General features: G+C 39.3%; 2 protein-coding genes, 1 long non-coding RNA gene and 1 pseudogene across 20 annotated transcripts in view; 2 read left to right on the top strand and 2 right to left on the bottom strand.

The window, feature by feature from the left end:
* Positions 1 to 17827, bottom strand: part of LOC146488332 (scavenger receptor cysteine-rich domain-containing protein DMBT1-like) — a 248755-nt gene that overhangs the window by 158676 nt on the left and 72252 nt on the right. The window lies entirely within an intron of this gene.
* LOC146488333 (uncharacterized) overlaps positions 1 to 17827 on the top strand; it is a 152380-nt gene that overhangs the window by 96777 nt on the left and 37776 nt on the right. The gene's annotated exons all lie outside the window — the stretch shown is intronic.
* LOC146488334 (scavenger receptor cysteine-rich domain superfamily protein-like) overlaps positions 1 to 17827 on the bottom strand; it is a 77117-nt gene that overhangs the window by 30042 nt on the left and 29248 nt on the right. For all 5 annotated transcript variants that reach the window (XM_085123814.1, XM_085123848.1, XM_085123839.1 and 2 more), the window contains exons 8-10: positions 10993 to 11317; positions 10154 to 10222; positions 1333 to 1650 (exon numbers count right to left, since the gene is read on the bottom strand). In XM_085123814.1, the coding sequence (XP_084979940.1) occupies positions 1333 to 1650; positions 10154 to 10222; positions 10993 to 11317 (712 nt within the window). The remainder of the gene's footprint in view (positions 1 to 1332; positions 1651 to 10153; positions 10223 to 10992; positions 11318 to 17827) is intronic.
* LOC146488337 (uncharacterized) lies at positions 14187 to 14926 on the top strand (annotated as a pseudogene).

Below are 17827 nucleotides of genomic sequence, written 5' to 3'. Positions count from 1 at the left end.
CTCCCGCCGTCGCCTTCCACGGGATTTTACCCTCGCACTCACCTTTCTCAGCGGAGCCTCTGCGGAGGAAAGATCTCCGGATCTAGATCGTTGAGGCTGTTGCTGGTAATAGTAAAAGTAGATTTTTACGCTGAGAACGTCTCAGCGAAAATACGTTTTATGCAAATTTGACAAAAAAAAAAAAAAAAAAAACGGCAACCGGCCGTACAAAGTTTGATTTACAACATTTTTAGTCTGTATCATATAGTTTTGTTTCGTTTTCATGGTCATTTTTTGAATAAAGAATGTCTTTTGGAGAATTTTATTGTGTTATTCAGATGCAAAAATTACCTTGAAAAACGTTTACGATATATTTTGTTGTATATTTTGTCGTCGCAGCTTGCGCTTCCTCGACGAGGTCGTCTTGCTCATGATCATCGAGTCAGGCAAAGCGCTGTGGTTCTTTTTTCTTTTGCATTTTTCTTCGGGCTCAGTGGGGAAGAGATAAGTAAGCCCCTATCAAAATTTGGGAATTTTTCATCATTGTTATCGTCATCATTATCATCCACATCCTAATTATCTAGTTTCTGTCTTTTACTGATTAATGAAATTGTCAACCAAGCTAACTAGTACAGCTGTTATCGTTCAAAAAATAGCTTAATTGTTCAGTTTTGTGATAGAAGCATGATAAATTTGCATGGTTACTACTAACCATGTAACAAACAATTTTTGATATGGACGAAAGCAGCTAGACTAAGCGAAGTAAAACATATTCATGTAATAAACATTGTAATCTGCGCAGCGTAGTTAATTTATGAGAATTTAAAATATTATAAATTTGAAAAACGAGCAATTCACGGAAAACTAAAGTCCTGATTAACGCCAGTGGGACTGAACAGTTCCATATTTAAAAATCAACCATATCTCCTGCTTCTTCCGGTATTCTTGGTTGGCTTTGCCCGCCTTCAAAACTGCAACGTTCAGATCTTCCATTGTATGATTCTCATGGTTAAAATGGGCAGGCACAGGAAGGTCATTTCTCCCGTTGATGAAATCTCTACAATGCTCCCTGAACCTGTCCGCCAATCTACGAACCGTCTCCCCGATGTAAACTGTCGATGGACATTTGGTGCATGTTAAACAGTAAACCACGTTATCCGTGATGCAGGAATAACGTCCTGTAAGAATTTTGTTTTTATTTAAAGAATCGATTCATGTAACTGAATTTTGGCTCGCTGTTGAACACGATATTGCAATGGCCCCTTAATATGTGAGGAGTACATGATAATGGGGATTTGAAGATATCAGAAGATGTTACTTAAATAATGAAGATCAAATTGTAGTCGTACTTACGTGAACAGATAACTGATGCATCTTCACTGTGACCGCAATTATGTATATCCCAACCACTGTGCGAGCAACTCTCAAGGGAACTCTCATTACCATGACAGTTGACATCATCCAGCCATATCTTTCCACTTCCTTGACCGAAGTAAGCGGACTGGCGGGCACTGATAGCATTAGGATAACCAAGCGCACGGCAAACGACTCGCGCATCATTAATATCCCAGGAGTCATCACAAACTGTTCCCCAGGCTCCATTGTGAAATATCTCCACTCTACCCTCTCTGTTCCAGTTTCCTCCGACGAGTCTCAAACCTGAATTCGAAACTGAAAGGCAGTTTGTGTGAGAATATTCGTCGCTTTAGTAGTGCTGCAGCAGATAATATAGCGGGCAGTATTGTATGTAGACGCAAACCTTATTTTTCTTCAAATACGCAAGGCTATCTGTATGTTAAAACTAAGCAAAAAGGTATGTTCTCCAACCAAAGCTGTTAACATGGTGGTTTCCAAGTTTGTATTGTGCGTAATGGTACCATATGGCCCATAGGCGTTTGGGCTGTTTTTGTTTTTGTCTCTGTTGTTACTAAAAATCTTCTTCAATCTTTCTATTTAATCTTTCAAAATCTAAGGGAGTAAGACACTACACACAATGCTTCATTTATTTATTTATTTATTTATTTATTTTTTAGCTTCCCAATATTACTAGGTTAATTAATTAATTATGGTAGGGTAAGCGGAGCAATAATCACGGGCCCATTATTATGAACACGATACCACTGTCTAAATGCTAAGTTAAGTGCAGCATGATACAGGGAGATCAAGGTAAAAGCAATATCACTTTCAAAATTGGCCAAAGATATAAGATGGTACTGTAGCATAACATATTAAATGAGTTTAGATTATGTCATATTCAAGTTGAGTTCATCGGCGAGAGTGTTCCATACACGCACACGTCTGGTAGACACTGGTTTGATATTCACGATTAATTATATACTTGATGTGAATTGGTAGCTACTTGAGGATCCAGTCGGTCTTAAGGTGGCCGAACACAGTTTGCGCCCGCTTTACAGATTCTTTTAGTGATGCTATTAAGCGCGCGCTAGGGTTGTGGTACGTAAATACGGCGGTCGATAAAGTGATCCCTCAATTTCACATGAAATGGATAATAAAGGTAAGTTTTGATCCTAAATAACTAAGTTTCTCGTTTCTAGACTCTTTTTCTTTTCTTTACGAGCAAAAAAGTCATTCACCAAGACCTTTTGCATGCTTTTCAACTTTGCCATGAAACCCAATTAAAGCCACGCATGCGCATTTGTCCAAAAAATTGCGACTGGTTGTTTTCGTGGAAATGAACTGTTTTCTAAGGAACCGCTCATTAGAATTTCGTAAAATTTGGCATGAAAATAGTTCCCTAAAAGCGTAACTCGCCTACAAAGAGAAACCTAAATCTAACAGAGGGTATCTTCACAAAACATTAAAATGCAAAATCAATATTTACAGGAGATCTGTCTGTTAAAATTACATGAAAATAGTGCAACTGTGTCAGTGTTTTGTGAGTTTATCTGGATACAGAAAATGAAAAAAATCTAATGAGTACATTTTCTAAAAATAAAGGAAACCTGCAATATATGGACGTTTAATAGTTTGCTGCGTTGCCATTGAAACGGTACTTAGCTCGACAAGACGTACGAAAATCCATTCTTTCTTAGTTAGTCCTACACCATACCAATTTTGGGCGTCCAGAAATACATAGTTTCCAAATAACGTCTTCTAACACCTGTACACTAAAAAACTGTATTCGGCCACCTTAAACAACGAGTTTATTATCAATTTATTAGTTTTGCCATTCAGTGAAAAACCCAGAAATGAAGAAAAGTGTAACAATTATTACTGTGATAGATTTTTACAATTTTGCTATTAGTTTTAATTATGAGGTAAAATAAAATCAATATTACTAGACAGTGTGTCAAATAAGTACTGTTAGATCGTGTGTCATTTTAAAGACGTCATGCCCATATATTTTTTTGCTAGTGGGTTGCATCTGATCACTATGTTTTATTTTTATACAGAATCTAAACGAGAGAAAAAATATTTTATGCCTTTTGACCACTATTGAGGAAAACGGGAAGTTCTATAATAAGTTTTAAGTTCTTAGATAAGTTTACATCTTGATTGACATTAACTGCATCATAGATTACAGGAATCCACCAAACCATTAATTATTTGAGCATGCGTAAACTATAGAACAGAAGACTAGGTATATTTTAAGGCTTAAACAATTTTATGCAGGTCAACAACAAGGCTGAAATTACAGACCCGGAGAAGAAATTCAGATTTTAAACTCGCACATTGATTGTTCGAGCTTTGAAATCAAACTTAACAGTCACATCGTGCACCCACTAGCTGTATCATTTTATTAGAGAATACAGGAAACCCATCATCTGTTCGGTTTAGAAAATAGCATCAACTTAGAAGAGGATAACTTGGTTTGAGTAGCCGCGCCAGATGCCAAAATTTTCAATGGTGCGTACGGGTACGAACAAAACACTTAATCCAGTGTTATGCAATATTTTAGCATTTCCTGGGTAAATAAAGACGGTGTGACTGATAGTTCTTTTGGTATGCATTCTAATCTTTCAAATAACGATACCAGTTTTAATTTAGGCCAACTAGATGTCTGCGAGAAAGTTGCCCTTACATAATTTTATTACAATTGTTGTAATGTGACTAATGATAATAATAATAATAATAATAATAATAATAATAATAATAATAATAATAATAATAATAAATAATAATAATAAATAATTATTTCTTTATTAAAATTTTTCCAAACAAATTGTTATTTACAAGTTAAAAGTAGAAAAAAGAGCTATTAAAACCTTTTTACAACTCTTCTCGATTAAAAAAGAGACTTTTTCAAGCACAATTTTTTTTGGAAGAAAAAGGAAAAAGAAAAGATCTCGTCAAGTTACAATAGTATTCTTATTCCTAATAAAAAATTATATGATCTATCATCGCTAAAAATATATTCGGAAGTTAAATTATGGTCCTTAATGACGAAAAAACAAGTCTTATTAAAGGTATAAGCGGAAGAAAAAGTATGTATAAAAACTATAGGACCTAAATTTTGGCGAGGCATCTGTCTAATTCAAAGTCCGCTTCTCGAACATTGCCTCTAATTGCTCTTCTAACTGTTTTGGACCCTTTAAGATAGAGTAGAGCGACCTAAGGATGGCAAAGGGGACTTTAGAACGTATCCAAGAGACAGTGGTGGCCGAGTTCTCTCTTTTCTTTACTGCGACTAACTCTGCCAGCCTGTCATGGTATCTCTTGCACTCTTCTCCCATGCCGCGAGTTGTTGTAAAGACTACTGAATGGTGCAGCTCTCGTGCTGCTTGTACATCTGCTTGAGGTCCAGGTCTCCATAAGAATCAGCGTTGGGGTAACATACGCGTACATCGAAAAATGCTGACCTTTGCCTTTCCCAAAAACCTCTGACATGGATGTCTAGGCGAGCGTCGGGAGCTCTGTTAGCTCCGCTTGGAAGCGACTCTCCCGTGAGCTCCTGGAGGACGGGCTCAATCTCGACATCATTGCAGACCATTAGGAGTACGGCATCTGTTTCTTCCTCTGTTTCATCCTCTTCGAATATAGAATGCATGGTATGGACAGTAGCCTCGCTCCCGCTCCTAAGGCCTGCGCACACCTGTAGTGATCCACTAACGTCGAGAATGTACTCCTTGGTAACCTTCATAACGCACTTTCCAATTACCCTTCTGAAAACTTCAACCACACCAATTGGGCGCACTGCGTCTTCGCCCTTGTCCAAAGGTATCAGCCTATTGGCTAATATTTGTTCAATAGTCCGTGGGTCAATATACTCTGTGCATAACTTTCTGGTCATTGTTTTTAAGGCATCACATAGGTTCGCACTTGATTTATTGAAGGATTTACAATTGAGAATGCGCTTGAAAACATTTGCGTCGACGCCTGAGGGACCACCCGATCCTTTGGTTCGCAGTGCCGCCTCGCGTATCATTTCGCCGTCAATCTGCTATTATAGCGAATCGTGTACTTCACCTACTGGTGCAAAGAGTATCGAGCCAAGCTTTGCGTCTTGTGCCTCAGGGTGTTTCTCATTAATAACAATAATAATAATGGTTTATTAACAGATCCACTGGGTGGCTCTTCCCTGTTAATATAAATTACATTAATTACAATTACAAAATAAATCAAATTTAGTTATTTACAAATTATACAGTGGAAACAGGATTAACCGAAACCAATTACAGTAAAACTAACTAGTCGCTTTGTACTCTGTTTCTTAAAAAAATCCTTGAGAGTCTTAAAAGGTTCTGTAATCTTTACAGTTTCTAATAGTTTTTGGCAGACTGTTAAATAGTTTCGACGCATTATCGTCGAGAGTGCCATTTTCGGTCGGGACCACTAATCTAATTGAATTGCTTGAGCGCAGTTCCTTGGGGCATTCCTGTTTTATTATTTTTTAAGATAATCTGGCCAGGCCTCGACGTTATGCAAAGCTTTAAAACATGATTTCAGGAGGTTCAGATCTGTTCTCTCATTGATTGGAAGCCTTCCGATTTTAAGTATATCCCGGAAGTTCTTAACATAGTGGTCGAGTGCAAAACTTACAGCAGCGAATTGAACCCGTTGCAAACGGCGAGGTAAGAATTGTGGTAGAGGGTAAAAAACCAGATCGGCTTAATCTAGTTTGACAGAATCAATGTTTTTGCTAGCTGCTTTCTGAGCTCATATTTGGCGAGATATTTCAGTTTTCTTAGTATTAATAGAGTGGCGTAGCATCCTGATACCGTGTGCTTGATGTGATCATTTCACTTAAGGTGTTCATTGATGTGAACTCCAAGCAGTTTGCAAGATTTAAGAGCAGATGTCAGTAAAAACCAGACATTGGCCGGCAACCGTCAAAAAATCGATTTCGCTCATACTTTCAAGTTTGATACGCAATCATGTTAGAAGAACCCCTGTGCAGTTTGTTTTGAAAAATATTTTTTCGTTGGGGAGAAATTGACAATTTTGCAAGAGAGGGTAAATATGCTAATTTGATAGCTTAAAATTATGCAAGTTTGTCGATCTCTAGAAAATCGAAAAGGCTGTATTTAATCTTTCTGATTTTATCATCTTCAAGTATGATATCTCTTTGTATCTCAGGGAGATGTTCAGGCTTTTACAATAAACTCTAAATTTCTGGTGGATTTTTGAAAAAGACGTGGTTTTCATGAGTCAAAAAGTACCGTATAAACAATGGAAAGTTTCACCCGGGCCGATACAACAGATTGACTTGATTTTTACTGTGGTTAATGCTAAAACATAGGGCTTGAAGTTTATTAAAAGTAATCCCTTGGTAAATGAGTTTTTATGGCGCTGTTGACACTCACAGTTGGCTAAAAACTGCAATTGTTCTTGCATAATTAGCATCGATTTAATACGAGCATAATGATTGTTTAGGTGTATGCTCAAATTGCCGAAAAATGTTAAAGCATACCGGCGATGAAGAAACTGACTTGTGCGCCATGTTAAATAAAATATCTACGGTAAGATACAAATAATTGGTAATATATAATCATGTACAAAAGAGGCTAATGCCTATTGGTAATATTTAACAATTATTCACCGAAGGCGAAGTTAAAGCAACCAATTAATAGAAGTTTAAACAATCAATAGAACAGTTAATCATTTCACATTCAGCAAATAGTTTATTGCACAACAGGGCCCTGAGTGTACGAAGGCTTGGATAGCACTATCCAGCGAGCGCGGGATAAAATTATCCGCTCTATTATTTTTGTTTAGATTCCATCCACTGGATAAGGATTTGTCGGCTGGATAACGTTATCCACCCTTTGTAAAACTGGGAAGAGGATTCAAGAAGAATATGAATACTCACTGGAACCTACTGCAACAAAAACTCCAGTTGTCTTAAATATGTATAATGAATCGTCCTTATAAAGCCCCTTCTCAGCTTTTGGCCATCTTTTTCCCGCCTTTGCCATGTCCTGACATTGCTTCGGGAACTCTGCATCTAGTGGTTCCACCCCTACTCCAGCCCACACCAAGCTTCATATCGATGGTTTGGGCAAATTGTCATGATACTACATTTGACTGGCTGTGAAAACTTTCCAACTCGACACAAGATAAGGTTGAGTTCATCTACAGGACCGGAGAACTTGTGGGCGGATAAATGAGTATCAATACTTTTAGTACAAGAGACTAAGGAAATGATTTCGCTTGAGCTTTTCTTGCCATGACCACAGATCGCCTAGAGTCCATTGGCAAGAGTTTTAAAAGAACGATACGCCTCCATAATTTACACTACACTACTGGTAAACAAAGTTTTTCTTAAGAATGTTGTAATTCTTCGTGCTAACTTAAATCAAGAGATTTTAATAGATACTCGAAGACGAATTTTATGAAAGCGGGAAACCGGAAGTGATGAACATTAGAACATTTTGTCTCGCAATTATTATGGCACAAATACAATACAATACAATACAATACAATACAATACAATACAATACAATACAATACAATACAATACAATACAATAAAAATAAAACTAACCTAAATTGAAAAAATTGTTACAATCTTCTGACCAGTTGTTTTAAAACTGAAGTAAGAAACTCCAAATGGGAAAGATTTCGCCTTGGGAGTTCTAAGCAAAAAATTATGCTCGTATTAAATCGATGCTAATTATGCAAGAACAATTGCAGTTTTTAGCCAACTGTGAGTGTCAACAGCGCCATAAAAACTCATTTACCAAGGGATTACTTTTGATAAACTTCAAGCCCTATGTTTTAGCATAAACCACAGTAAAATTCAAGTCAATCTGTTGTATCGGCCCGGGAGAAACTTTCCATTGTTTATACGGTACTTTTTGACTCATGAAAACCACGTCTTTTTGAAAAATCCACCAGTAATTTAGAGTTTATTGTAAAAGCCTGAACATCTCCCTGAGATACAAAGAGATATCATACTTGAAGATAATAAAATCAGAAAGATTAAATACAGCCTTTTCGATTTTCTAGAGATCGACAAACTTGCATAATTTTAAGCTATCAAATAAGCATATTTACCCTCTCTTGCAAAATTGTCAATTTCTCCCAAACGAAAAAATATATTTCAAAACAAACTGCACAGGGGTTCTTCTAACATGATAGGGTATCAAACTTGAAGGTATGAGCGAAATCGATTTTTTGACCGTTGCCACAAGTATTTGATGTTGTCTGGTTTTTACTGACATTGGCTCTCAATGCGTTCTAGTTTATAACCACTGACTGCGATGTTAGGATCATACTCGTCAAGGTGATGTACTATAGTCATTTGCAGGCTGGAGAGGATCATGACTTTAGTTTTGTCGTTGTTGAAGGCGAGGGTACTCTCCGTAGACCAGATACTTAGTTTATTAGTTGACTGGTAGATAGTGTTTCTACAGCTATTTAGGTCAGATATTTTGGCATGATCGTAGATTGTTGTGTCGTCCGCATACTGGAAGCATTTGACATTTACATTGCCCTGAAGATCATAAATATTGAATAACACTGGGCCCAGGCTGGAGCCTTGGGGAATCCCAAAATTCACGTTTTGAACCTCTGAGCACATATCATCGATCAGTACAAATTGTTTACGATGCATAACATAATTGAGTGTCCATATCAGGAAACCTCTTGAGAAACCTAGTTTACTCATCTTGGGGATAAGATTTTTGAAACTTATCGTATCAAAGGCTTTGGAGAAGTCGGCTAAGATCATCTTAGTTCAATGGTTCAAAAGTTCAATGGTGTGAATTTAGGTTGTTAACAGCATAGATTGGTAGGTCAGTGGTCATTAAAACGTATCTGTTGGATTTTATTGCTCACGCCCCTGTTCGGCTAATTTTGAAAGTTTTCTGAAATTCTCAGAAATCCAGAAATGTAAGATGAGCGTCGTTTGACAATAACGACACATTAAGAACATCGCCCTTTCAGAGCTTTAATTGGTCTTTATTTTATTTACTTTGATCAGGACATTGCGTTTATTGTTTTCAATAAATTGTGAGAGAGATATTTCGTGAGAAATATAAGGGGATCTTTAGGAGACTCGAACTCTAAACTCTGTCTTGTTTCTATTCGAAGCGCCAATTCACAAGAACTAAGAGGGCAACCTTGACGAACACGTCCATAGACTCTGGAAACCTACTTCATAAAACACGTATTCAGTTATGAATGTTGTAAATAATTGATATCCAAAATAGTCTCAAACTTCTTTTTTTGCTTTTTTTTTTTAACTAAAAATGTCCATTGCCTATCAATTCAGCAACTTCTGCGTAGGACATACTTGTATCCATGCCGTCCAGTTTAACCCTATGGAAGGGGATGGGGTGAGTGGGGAGTGAGTAAGATGGGAGGGGGGCTAGATTCTGCGCGCGATGACCGCGTTGTACATTAAAGTACTGTCGAAAACAACTTGTCTAAGAGCAATCAGCCGTGACACGCCAAAATTTGATGAATTTGATACTACGATGGCATCCAAACATTAGCAGGCATTTGGAATTTGAAAAAAATATCAACTACCTTACAATACCTTCATAGTTTTTTTTAATTCATTTTAGTGTTATTTTTATTGATGTCTACTAAACTTTGGTAAGTCTCTAAGGCTTTAGAACAATGTCGAAATCCCAGATTTTCGCCGTTTGTAATTCATGACCTAATTGGTACGTCAAATGATGTCATCATTACTCGTTGTGAACCTCAAACATATTATTTTTGGACGTAGTTATTGTATCTCCTTTAATCCCCACAAGCATCGAACTCACCATCCAATCGGGATTTCCTCAGGTGATGATCGCGTTTTGATCGCGAGTGATAACCACATTCGTTGATGTCTGGAAAAAAAGGAAAATTAAACAAAATGAAAGAATTAAATAGTGCGGTTTTGGTGTAATAGTGTAAAGTATAACTGCTTTGGCAGCGATGTACATCGAAGTAGAGGCTCTCGCACAATAAACAGTTTTTGTTGAGAAAGTTCCTTTGGTATCTGTTTACGGGCATTGGAAATTTTAACTGATCAAGCAGATAGCCTTGTGGTTCAGAAAGTAGAATATTTAATATATAACTCTTTTCTACACCCTTCTACAATTTTGTCCAAATTGTGAATTGAAAGAGTAAGTTAATCGTTTAATTCATCAGTGCGAGCCTAACGTCCTTCTTTTAGCTGAAGATTTCTCCTCAATGTCACGTAACTGAATGATTCTATCTAAAAGAACCTCCACAGCGACAACAAATTGACGGTAAATATTTTTTTTAAATTCTGAATTTTAGTTTAAAAAGTAGAAGTGACATTCAATTGTGCAAAAATTAGATATGATTATCGCAAATTTTCGATTTTATATTTCCCGGGCGCCACCATTTTGGATTTTAAGCAACCGTACAACGTCATGAAATCCAAGATGTTAACTCTCGGGAAATTTAAAAGGGAGAATAGGCGACAATAAAATTCTGTTTTGTCCAACACAGAAAAAATCTTTTCCGTGTTTTCCAACGAAAATTGAAATTAGATCGTATTTTGTACAATTTAATGTTGGTTTATTTCAATGAGTGGAGGTTCCTTTAAACGCAGTTTCAAGGTGCACAAAAAATTTCACATTTTACATACCCACACAGTTCGTAAATCCTGGTGGGGCAAGGTAATACCCGACCGCACAAATACCATGTATTACAAAAGGCCAGTCACTTGGGGAAGTTATGCCTGGTGTTGGTGGTCCATCATAAGAACATCCTTGTCCAACAACTGCACCCTGATTTATCAAGATGGCGTAGAAACCATTCATGCTCAACGCTGCATTGGGCATTGCGAAATGCAAAGTAGTTTGATCACCGCTGATTTTGACGTACTGGGTGAGTGTGTCCACTTTATAAACTGTGTGACCACTGGGGAACAGGACAAGTCGGATAAACGAAGACATGCGGGGCTTCTTTATCTGTGGAAAAATGTCAATTCAGTAAACCTCGAAAAATATTACAAATTAAAATGATAATAATAAAAAAAACGCATTCTAACGATTTTACGTTTTGTAAGAGGCTGACAGTCTTCTGCATAATGCACTAAGAGTTCATGTTTATAATCGTATTATCAAATAGGCAGGTTAAATGAATCTAAATGTAAAATAGACGATTTCTGCCCGGGTGTTTGTGATACCTGACCACAACCAATTGCAGCACAAAACATCCGAGACTGATTGATGTCATCATGACTTTCAATTCAGCCCTTCTTACGAATAGTGGTGTGGGTGAAGCACACATAAGCGATCATTATCTTGTTTATGTGGTACTGAATCTCAAGGCGCCGAAATCTGACTGCCTAATTATGTTACATCTAGAAGTTACAAGAACTGCGACTCTTAGAGCTTTGTGAATGATCTCGCCCAAATCCCATGGTATCAAAATTCTTTGATTGGTGATGCTAACGAGAAAGTAGAACATTTTAATGAGAAATTTTTGGAAGTCCTGGGACGTCATACGCCTTTCTGGAAAAGGAAAGTCAGAAATCGGCAATGTCCATTTCTAGATCAATAGAACAAGTACACAAAATTGCTTGTTAGTCGGGCGCTGCTATAGACTGGGAGCACTACCGTTGGTGTCGTTATAAGGTAAAGAGAAGGCTATGTGATGCTAAGAGGAACTATGTTCAAAAGGAGAAAACTGACAATTAGAGTAGCAGTGCCATGTGGAAAGTGATTCGAAACTGTATCCTGTCGAAAGAGAAATCCAGACCGATGTATTCAAGAGATATGACGAAACTGGCGAACGAGTTCAACGAGTTCTTTACTTCTCTGGGAGCGTGGGCTACAGCTGAACCTAAGAGGGCTGCTTCAGTTAACGTTCTTCCAACGTATAAGGTTCCTCCAGCCAAGACCATATTCCAACTAGTGGAATTCCGATTTCGCGCAGTCACTAGCTTTGAAGTATACAAGATCATCGTGTCTTTTCCTTCACAAAGGGCACCAGGAATGGATAAGTTACACATGAGTGTAATCAAGGATCCCCTACCGGTGACACTGCCAGTCCTGACAGAGCCTATTAACAGGTCGGTGAGTCCGTGGTGATACCAATATTAAAGGAAGGGGATCACGAGGTTGCTACTACCAACCGGCCAGTATCACTGCTCAGCAACTCTGTCTAAAATCTGTGAACGAGCAGCTCTTAATCAGTAAACAGAGAAAAACACGTCAGAACTGTTAAACTGAAAAACAAAATGGAAACAAGAAGGAACATTCGACAGAAACACTCCATATTTTCATGACTGATACGATTCTCGAAGAAATCGATCGGTAACAAGTCACAGCGCTGTTTCTGTTGGACTTGTCAAAGGCCTTTTGAGAGCATCGAGCATGGGATCCTATTACGCAAACTTCGAGAATTGGGTGTGTCTATTCAGGCCATGGAATGGCTTAAAAGCTATTTAACGGACAGGAATCAGTGGGCGAGAATTGGCTGGTCCGCGCCAAGTAGCTTACGGTGTGACTCAAGGGTCGCTTTTTGGGCCGGCCCCTTTTAATAGCTACATCAACGATCTCCCAGCTGTCCCTAACCTGTGCTTGCTTAAGAGTTCCGAACATTATTCCCAGCTCTATCTCTCGTTTTCTGTCCATGAGACAGCCATGGTTGTCCGAGGATTTACAGCTGATTGCCGTCTGGTGTTGCACACACAGCTTGCTGATAAATCCAGACAAGATTAATCTATTGCTTCTTGGAACTCCTCAGATGTTAGCTTGCGTGTCGAAGGGTTTTGGAGTTGCGCTACTCAGCAAAGAGGCCGTCCTGTTCTGTAAAAGATTTAGGGGTCATCGTGGACTCTCGCCTTAGTTTTGACGAACATGTGTCTGAGGTTGTATCTAAATGTATAGGTAGCCTGTGCCAAATCAATCGTGTGAAACATTTGTTTGATAGGTCTACGCTTATGAACATAAATTCACTGGTGTTCAGCCAGCTTTTCCACTTTTCGCTTAAGTGGGCTAGTACGACAATAAATAACATTGCAAGGCTTCAAAAAGTTCAGAATCTTGCGGCACGGACTGTGACTGGCGCAAGGAAGTATGATCACATTAGACCGATGCTAGAGGAACTCCACTGGTTGCCGGTTGCTAAGCAAGTGGAGGTTGGAGACACCTAAATGGCTTTTAAATATATAAAGGGATTATCCCGACGATCCTTATGTAATAAGATTACGACAAGAAGCCAGAGGCATACGAGAAATACTTGGAACAAAGATAAGCTTAATATAACATTTTTTAGATCAGCAAATGGTCAGAGATCTTTCTTATATAGGGCTGCTCAGCTCTGGGATGCCCCGACAGAAAGTTTAGTGAGCATAGGGGCATTTGATGTTTTTAAGAACGCGATTAAAGAACGTGCCCTTGATGAATTTTTAAGCCATTGACACTCAATAGGTGTAATTATGCGTATTTTAAGTTTTTTAAATAATATGGTAATGTTGTATCACTTTTAAATGTTTATTTTAGATTTCAATTGTTTATATTAGATTTTATTGTAATTGGTATGTGAAAAACCATTTTGATTGGATGTACCAATAAAGCTATTATTATTACTAAAGTGTTTTGACTCTGTAAAAAACAATTTACCACAAAGTCGTACCTTCATCAAAGGAAATTACTTTTATGAAGTTGAAGTAATGTGGTGTACTAGGTACTAAGATTAGGGCACGTTTACATCCGGGAATGTTATTCTGATCGAGAGAGTTGTTGAAATACAAAGCATAATGGCAGACCTCAGTGTCTCTTAGTGACTTTGTGTCTGACTTAGTGTCACCTTACAACAATGGCGACGAGGATGGCGAACGAAAAAGCTTTACCGCCATTGGATATATTGGGATCTTCGTCACAAGTTGCAAACAAATGGCGAAAGTGGAAACGGGCTTTCGAGTATTATGCCGAGGGGAAAGGTTTGGAAAACACGCGAAAGAAAACTTCGAAGCTTCTGCACTTCGCTGGAATGGAAGTCCAGGATATTTTCGAAGATCTTGTAGACCCTGATCCTTCTGGCGATGAAGATCTGCACGCCATTTGTATTAGGAAACAGGATAACCATTTTCGTACCGAAGAGAATGTGCCATTTGAACGCCAGATGTTCCGTCAATTGGCGCCGACTGAAGGAGAACCTGTGGATAAGTCCCTTGTGCGTCTTCGACAAACAAGTTAGGCATTGCAATTTCGGTATTTCCCTGGATGATAATTTGAGGGACCAGTTGATTGAAAAGTTGAACGATCGGGAGCAAAAGAAGAAGTTGTTGGAAAGGAGAAATATCACTTTAGCAGACGTGTTGAGGAAAGAGAGGGCTTTGGAAGCGGCTGGACAACAAGTGAAGTACATGGCGGGGGGAAACGACGTCAAGTTCATACGGAAAAAAAGGAGAGAAGACAACAGATCACGGTAAGAAGATTTGTTACAGCTGTGGGAAAAGTGGACATTTTTCACGCGATTCGTGCTGTTCGGGAAAAGGGAAAAAATGTGCTAAATAATCCAGGTACGGCCATTTTTCGGCGTTGTGCAGAGGCAATGTTCGCCCTTAACCTGTAAGAGATTGAGAGAGTCGTCCAAGGGACACCAGCAACAAAAGTAGAAGGTCTGCCCGATAGATAAAGCATGTGGAGGCTGTTCAGAGGAAGAATTTCAAGTGGACAACAACCCAGCATTTGCATTTTACGTAGCTGAGGAAAGAGAAAAAGTTTGTATTGAGTCAGTTACAGGTGGCCTACAATTGATGTGAGTATCAGTGGAATTGTGATGGATTGATTCAGGGTCAGTGAGCAATTTGATGGGGAAAGACGATTTTCAAAAGTTATAGGGTTTAAGCTCTAAAGGGGACATTGAACATTTTTCAAAGAAATTGTTTGCTTATGGGGGGAAAAAAGTTGATGTGATTGGCCAATTTGGGGCTGAAATTTCCACCGGATATGCCAACGTAACCACCAAGTTTATCCTAGTCAGGCAGGGGAGGTGCACTTTGGGAAATGTGACAGCAGGGGAACTGGGTGTTCTTCACATTGGACCACCTGTTGCACCTAGAAATATCAGCCGTAATGAGGTCCAAGGTGACATTGCTGACCAACTTAAGGCAAAGTATCCTGAAGTGTTTGAAAACTGAGGGACTTTCTATTGAGGCTGCATGTTAACTCTAACGTTCCCCCTGTGGCACAAAAGTTGAAGCCGATTCCGTTTGCACTTCGTGAAAAGGTGACAGATAGAAGAACTTTTCAAGGAAGATATCATAGAGAAAGTAGATGGCCCTACCACTTGGGCGAGCCCGGTTGTTGTAGCACCCAAGCGGTCAGGTAAAATAAGACTTTGTGTGGATATGCGCTTTGCTAACGAGGCTATCTGACGGGAAAAGTTGCCTGTTCCTACCATTGATGAAGTGCTTGAGGAGACCAGAACCTGCACAAACTATTAGCAAAAATAGCAGGGAAGAACCTTAAGTGGAGAGAAGTGTACTTCCAGAACGAGTAAAGTGGTTTTCATCAAAATTATTCTTTTTTCAGCATGGCATTGGGCTCACCGAGGAGAAAGTGCGAGCGGTTGTGGAGTCGAGCCATCCTATTTCGCCCTCGGAGGTGAGAGGCTTCCTGGGGCTGGTTGGGTTCAGCGCGAGATTTATTCCAGACTGTAGCTGAACCACTTAGAGAACTCTCTAGGAAGGGAGAAAAGTTTGAGTGGAGTGAAGAAGAGGGACAAGCTTTTCAAACACTTAAACAGAAAGTTGCAGAAAAGTCGATGCTACCCTACTTTGATAGAGATGCGCAGACAAGATTCATAGCGGATGCCAGCCTTGTTGGTCTTGGTGCTGTTCTGGTGCAGGAAGTAAAGGGACAGAGCAGCGCTGTATGTTATGCTAGTAGACGCCTTAGTGAACGTCGGTACAGCCATACCAAAAAACAAAAGAAGCTTTAGCACTTGTTTGGGCCTGTGAAAGGTTCAATTTATATTCGTGTGGCCTACCTAAGTTTGACTTAGTGACTATTCATCAAGCACTAAAAACCATTTATGGTCCTAGTCCAAAGCCATCTACTCGCATTGAGCGATGGGTATTGCGCTTGCATCCCTTTAACTACAACGTAATCTACGTGCTATCCAGGGAAAACATAGCAGATGCCCTTTCTCGGCGAACAAATATTCCAGCATTCCGTGGCAATGTTCATGATGAAGAATATGTACGCGTAATCACCCTCCAAGCAGTAATGGCAGTCCTCAGAATAGAGTAGATAGAAACAGTTTCATTTCGAAGAGTTGAAAGTCGTGCGTGAGTGTTTGCAGAGTGGGGATTGGAAGAAAGCACCGAAAACCTTTGTGAGGGTGCGCAATGAGTTAAGCAACAACAGCCAGATTGTATTGCGAGGAACGAGGATTGTCGTCCCCAGAGAGTTACAGAAGAGAGTGCTTGACCTGGCTCATGTGGAGCATCAGGGGATTGTTGAGACCAAAGAGCGTCTAAGATCAAAGGTGTGGTGGCCGTGAATGGACAAGCAAGCAGAAAAGAAATGTAGAAAATGTTTCGGGGGTCAGCTAGTAACCAAGCAAGTTCCACCACCGCCAATTAATCCCACAAGACTACCTGATAGAGCCTGTCAGGGAGTAGCTTTAGTAGGTCAGGACCGTTGCCTGAAGCAGAGTATCTATTAGTAACAGTGGACTATTTCTCCAGATGAATGGATGTGGATGTTATCTGCTCAATGACACGTGCAACAATTATCAAATGTTTCGACAGCCATTTTGCTCGGTAAGGTGTACCAGTTGGCTTGATAACTGACAATGGTTCAAATATTGCCTCCGAAGGGATGAAAAAATATCGAGAGGAAATAAGCAACATTCATCATCACACGACGGAGAGGTGGAACGAGAGAACCGGTCTCTTCTCAAAGCCATGCGAGATTTGCAAGCTGGAAGAAAAAATTAGCGAGCCGGAATCAACAAGTTCTTGCTGGCCTACCGATCGATCAACCACACAACCCCAGGAGTAGGTCCAGCTGCGCTTTTTTTTTTTTTTTTCAAAAGAAAGTTAACAAACAAGCTACCAGAGCTAACAGAAGTTGCTGAAAATAATAATAAAAAAACTGATTGGTGTGATCTACCAACAAGTTAGAGACCGTGACGCAGAAAGGAAATAGCTAGCCAAAGACTATGCTGACAGAAGAAATCATGCAAAAGACAGAGCTGTCAATGTAGGAGATGTTGTACTGCTGGAAAGAAGGTAGGGGAACACGTTGTCACCATCGTATGCAACCGAAAGTTACGGAATGTCGCGGTGATTAGGTTGTTCTGAACTCACCCCATGAAGTCAAATACAGAAGGAATCTACAACACGTAAAACCACTTGTGACCCCACATATTGAATCCAGTACAGAACAGGAACCAGAACCAACTGATGAAACCCGATACCGGAACCACTGGACCATCCACCTGAAAGGCAGGTACCT

The sequence above is a fragment of the Pavona decussata genome, unplaced genomic scaffold (assembly GCF_977016875.1).
Source record: "Pavona decussata unplaced genomic scaffold, jaPavDecu1.1 SCAFFOLD_11, whole genome shotgun sequence".
NCBI lineage: Eukaryota > Metazoa > Cnidaria > Anthozoa > Scleractinia > Agariciidae > Pavona > Pavona decussata.
The sequence above is the reverse complement of the archived record's forward strand: the minus strand, read 5'-3'. Positions and strand labels throughout refer to the sequence as shown.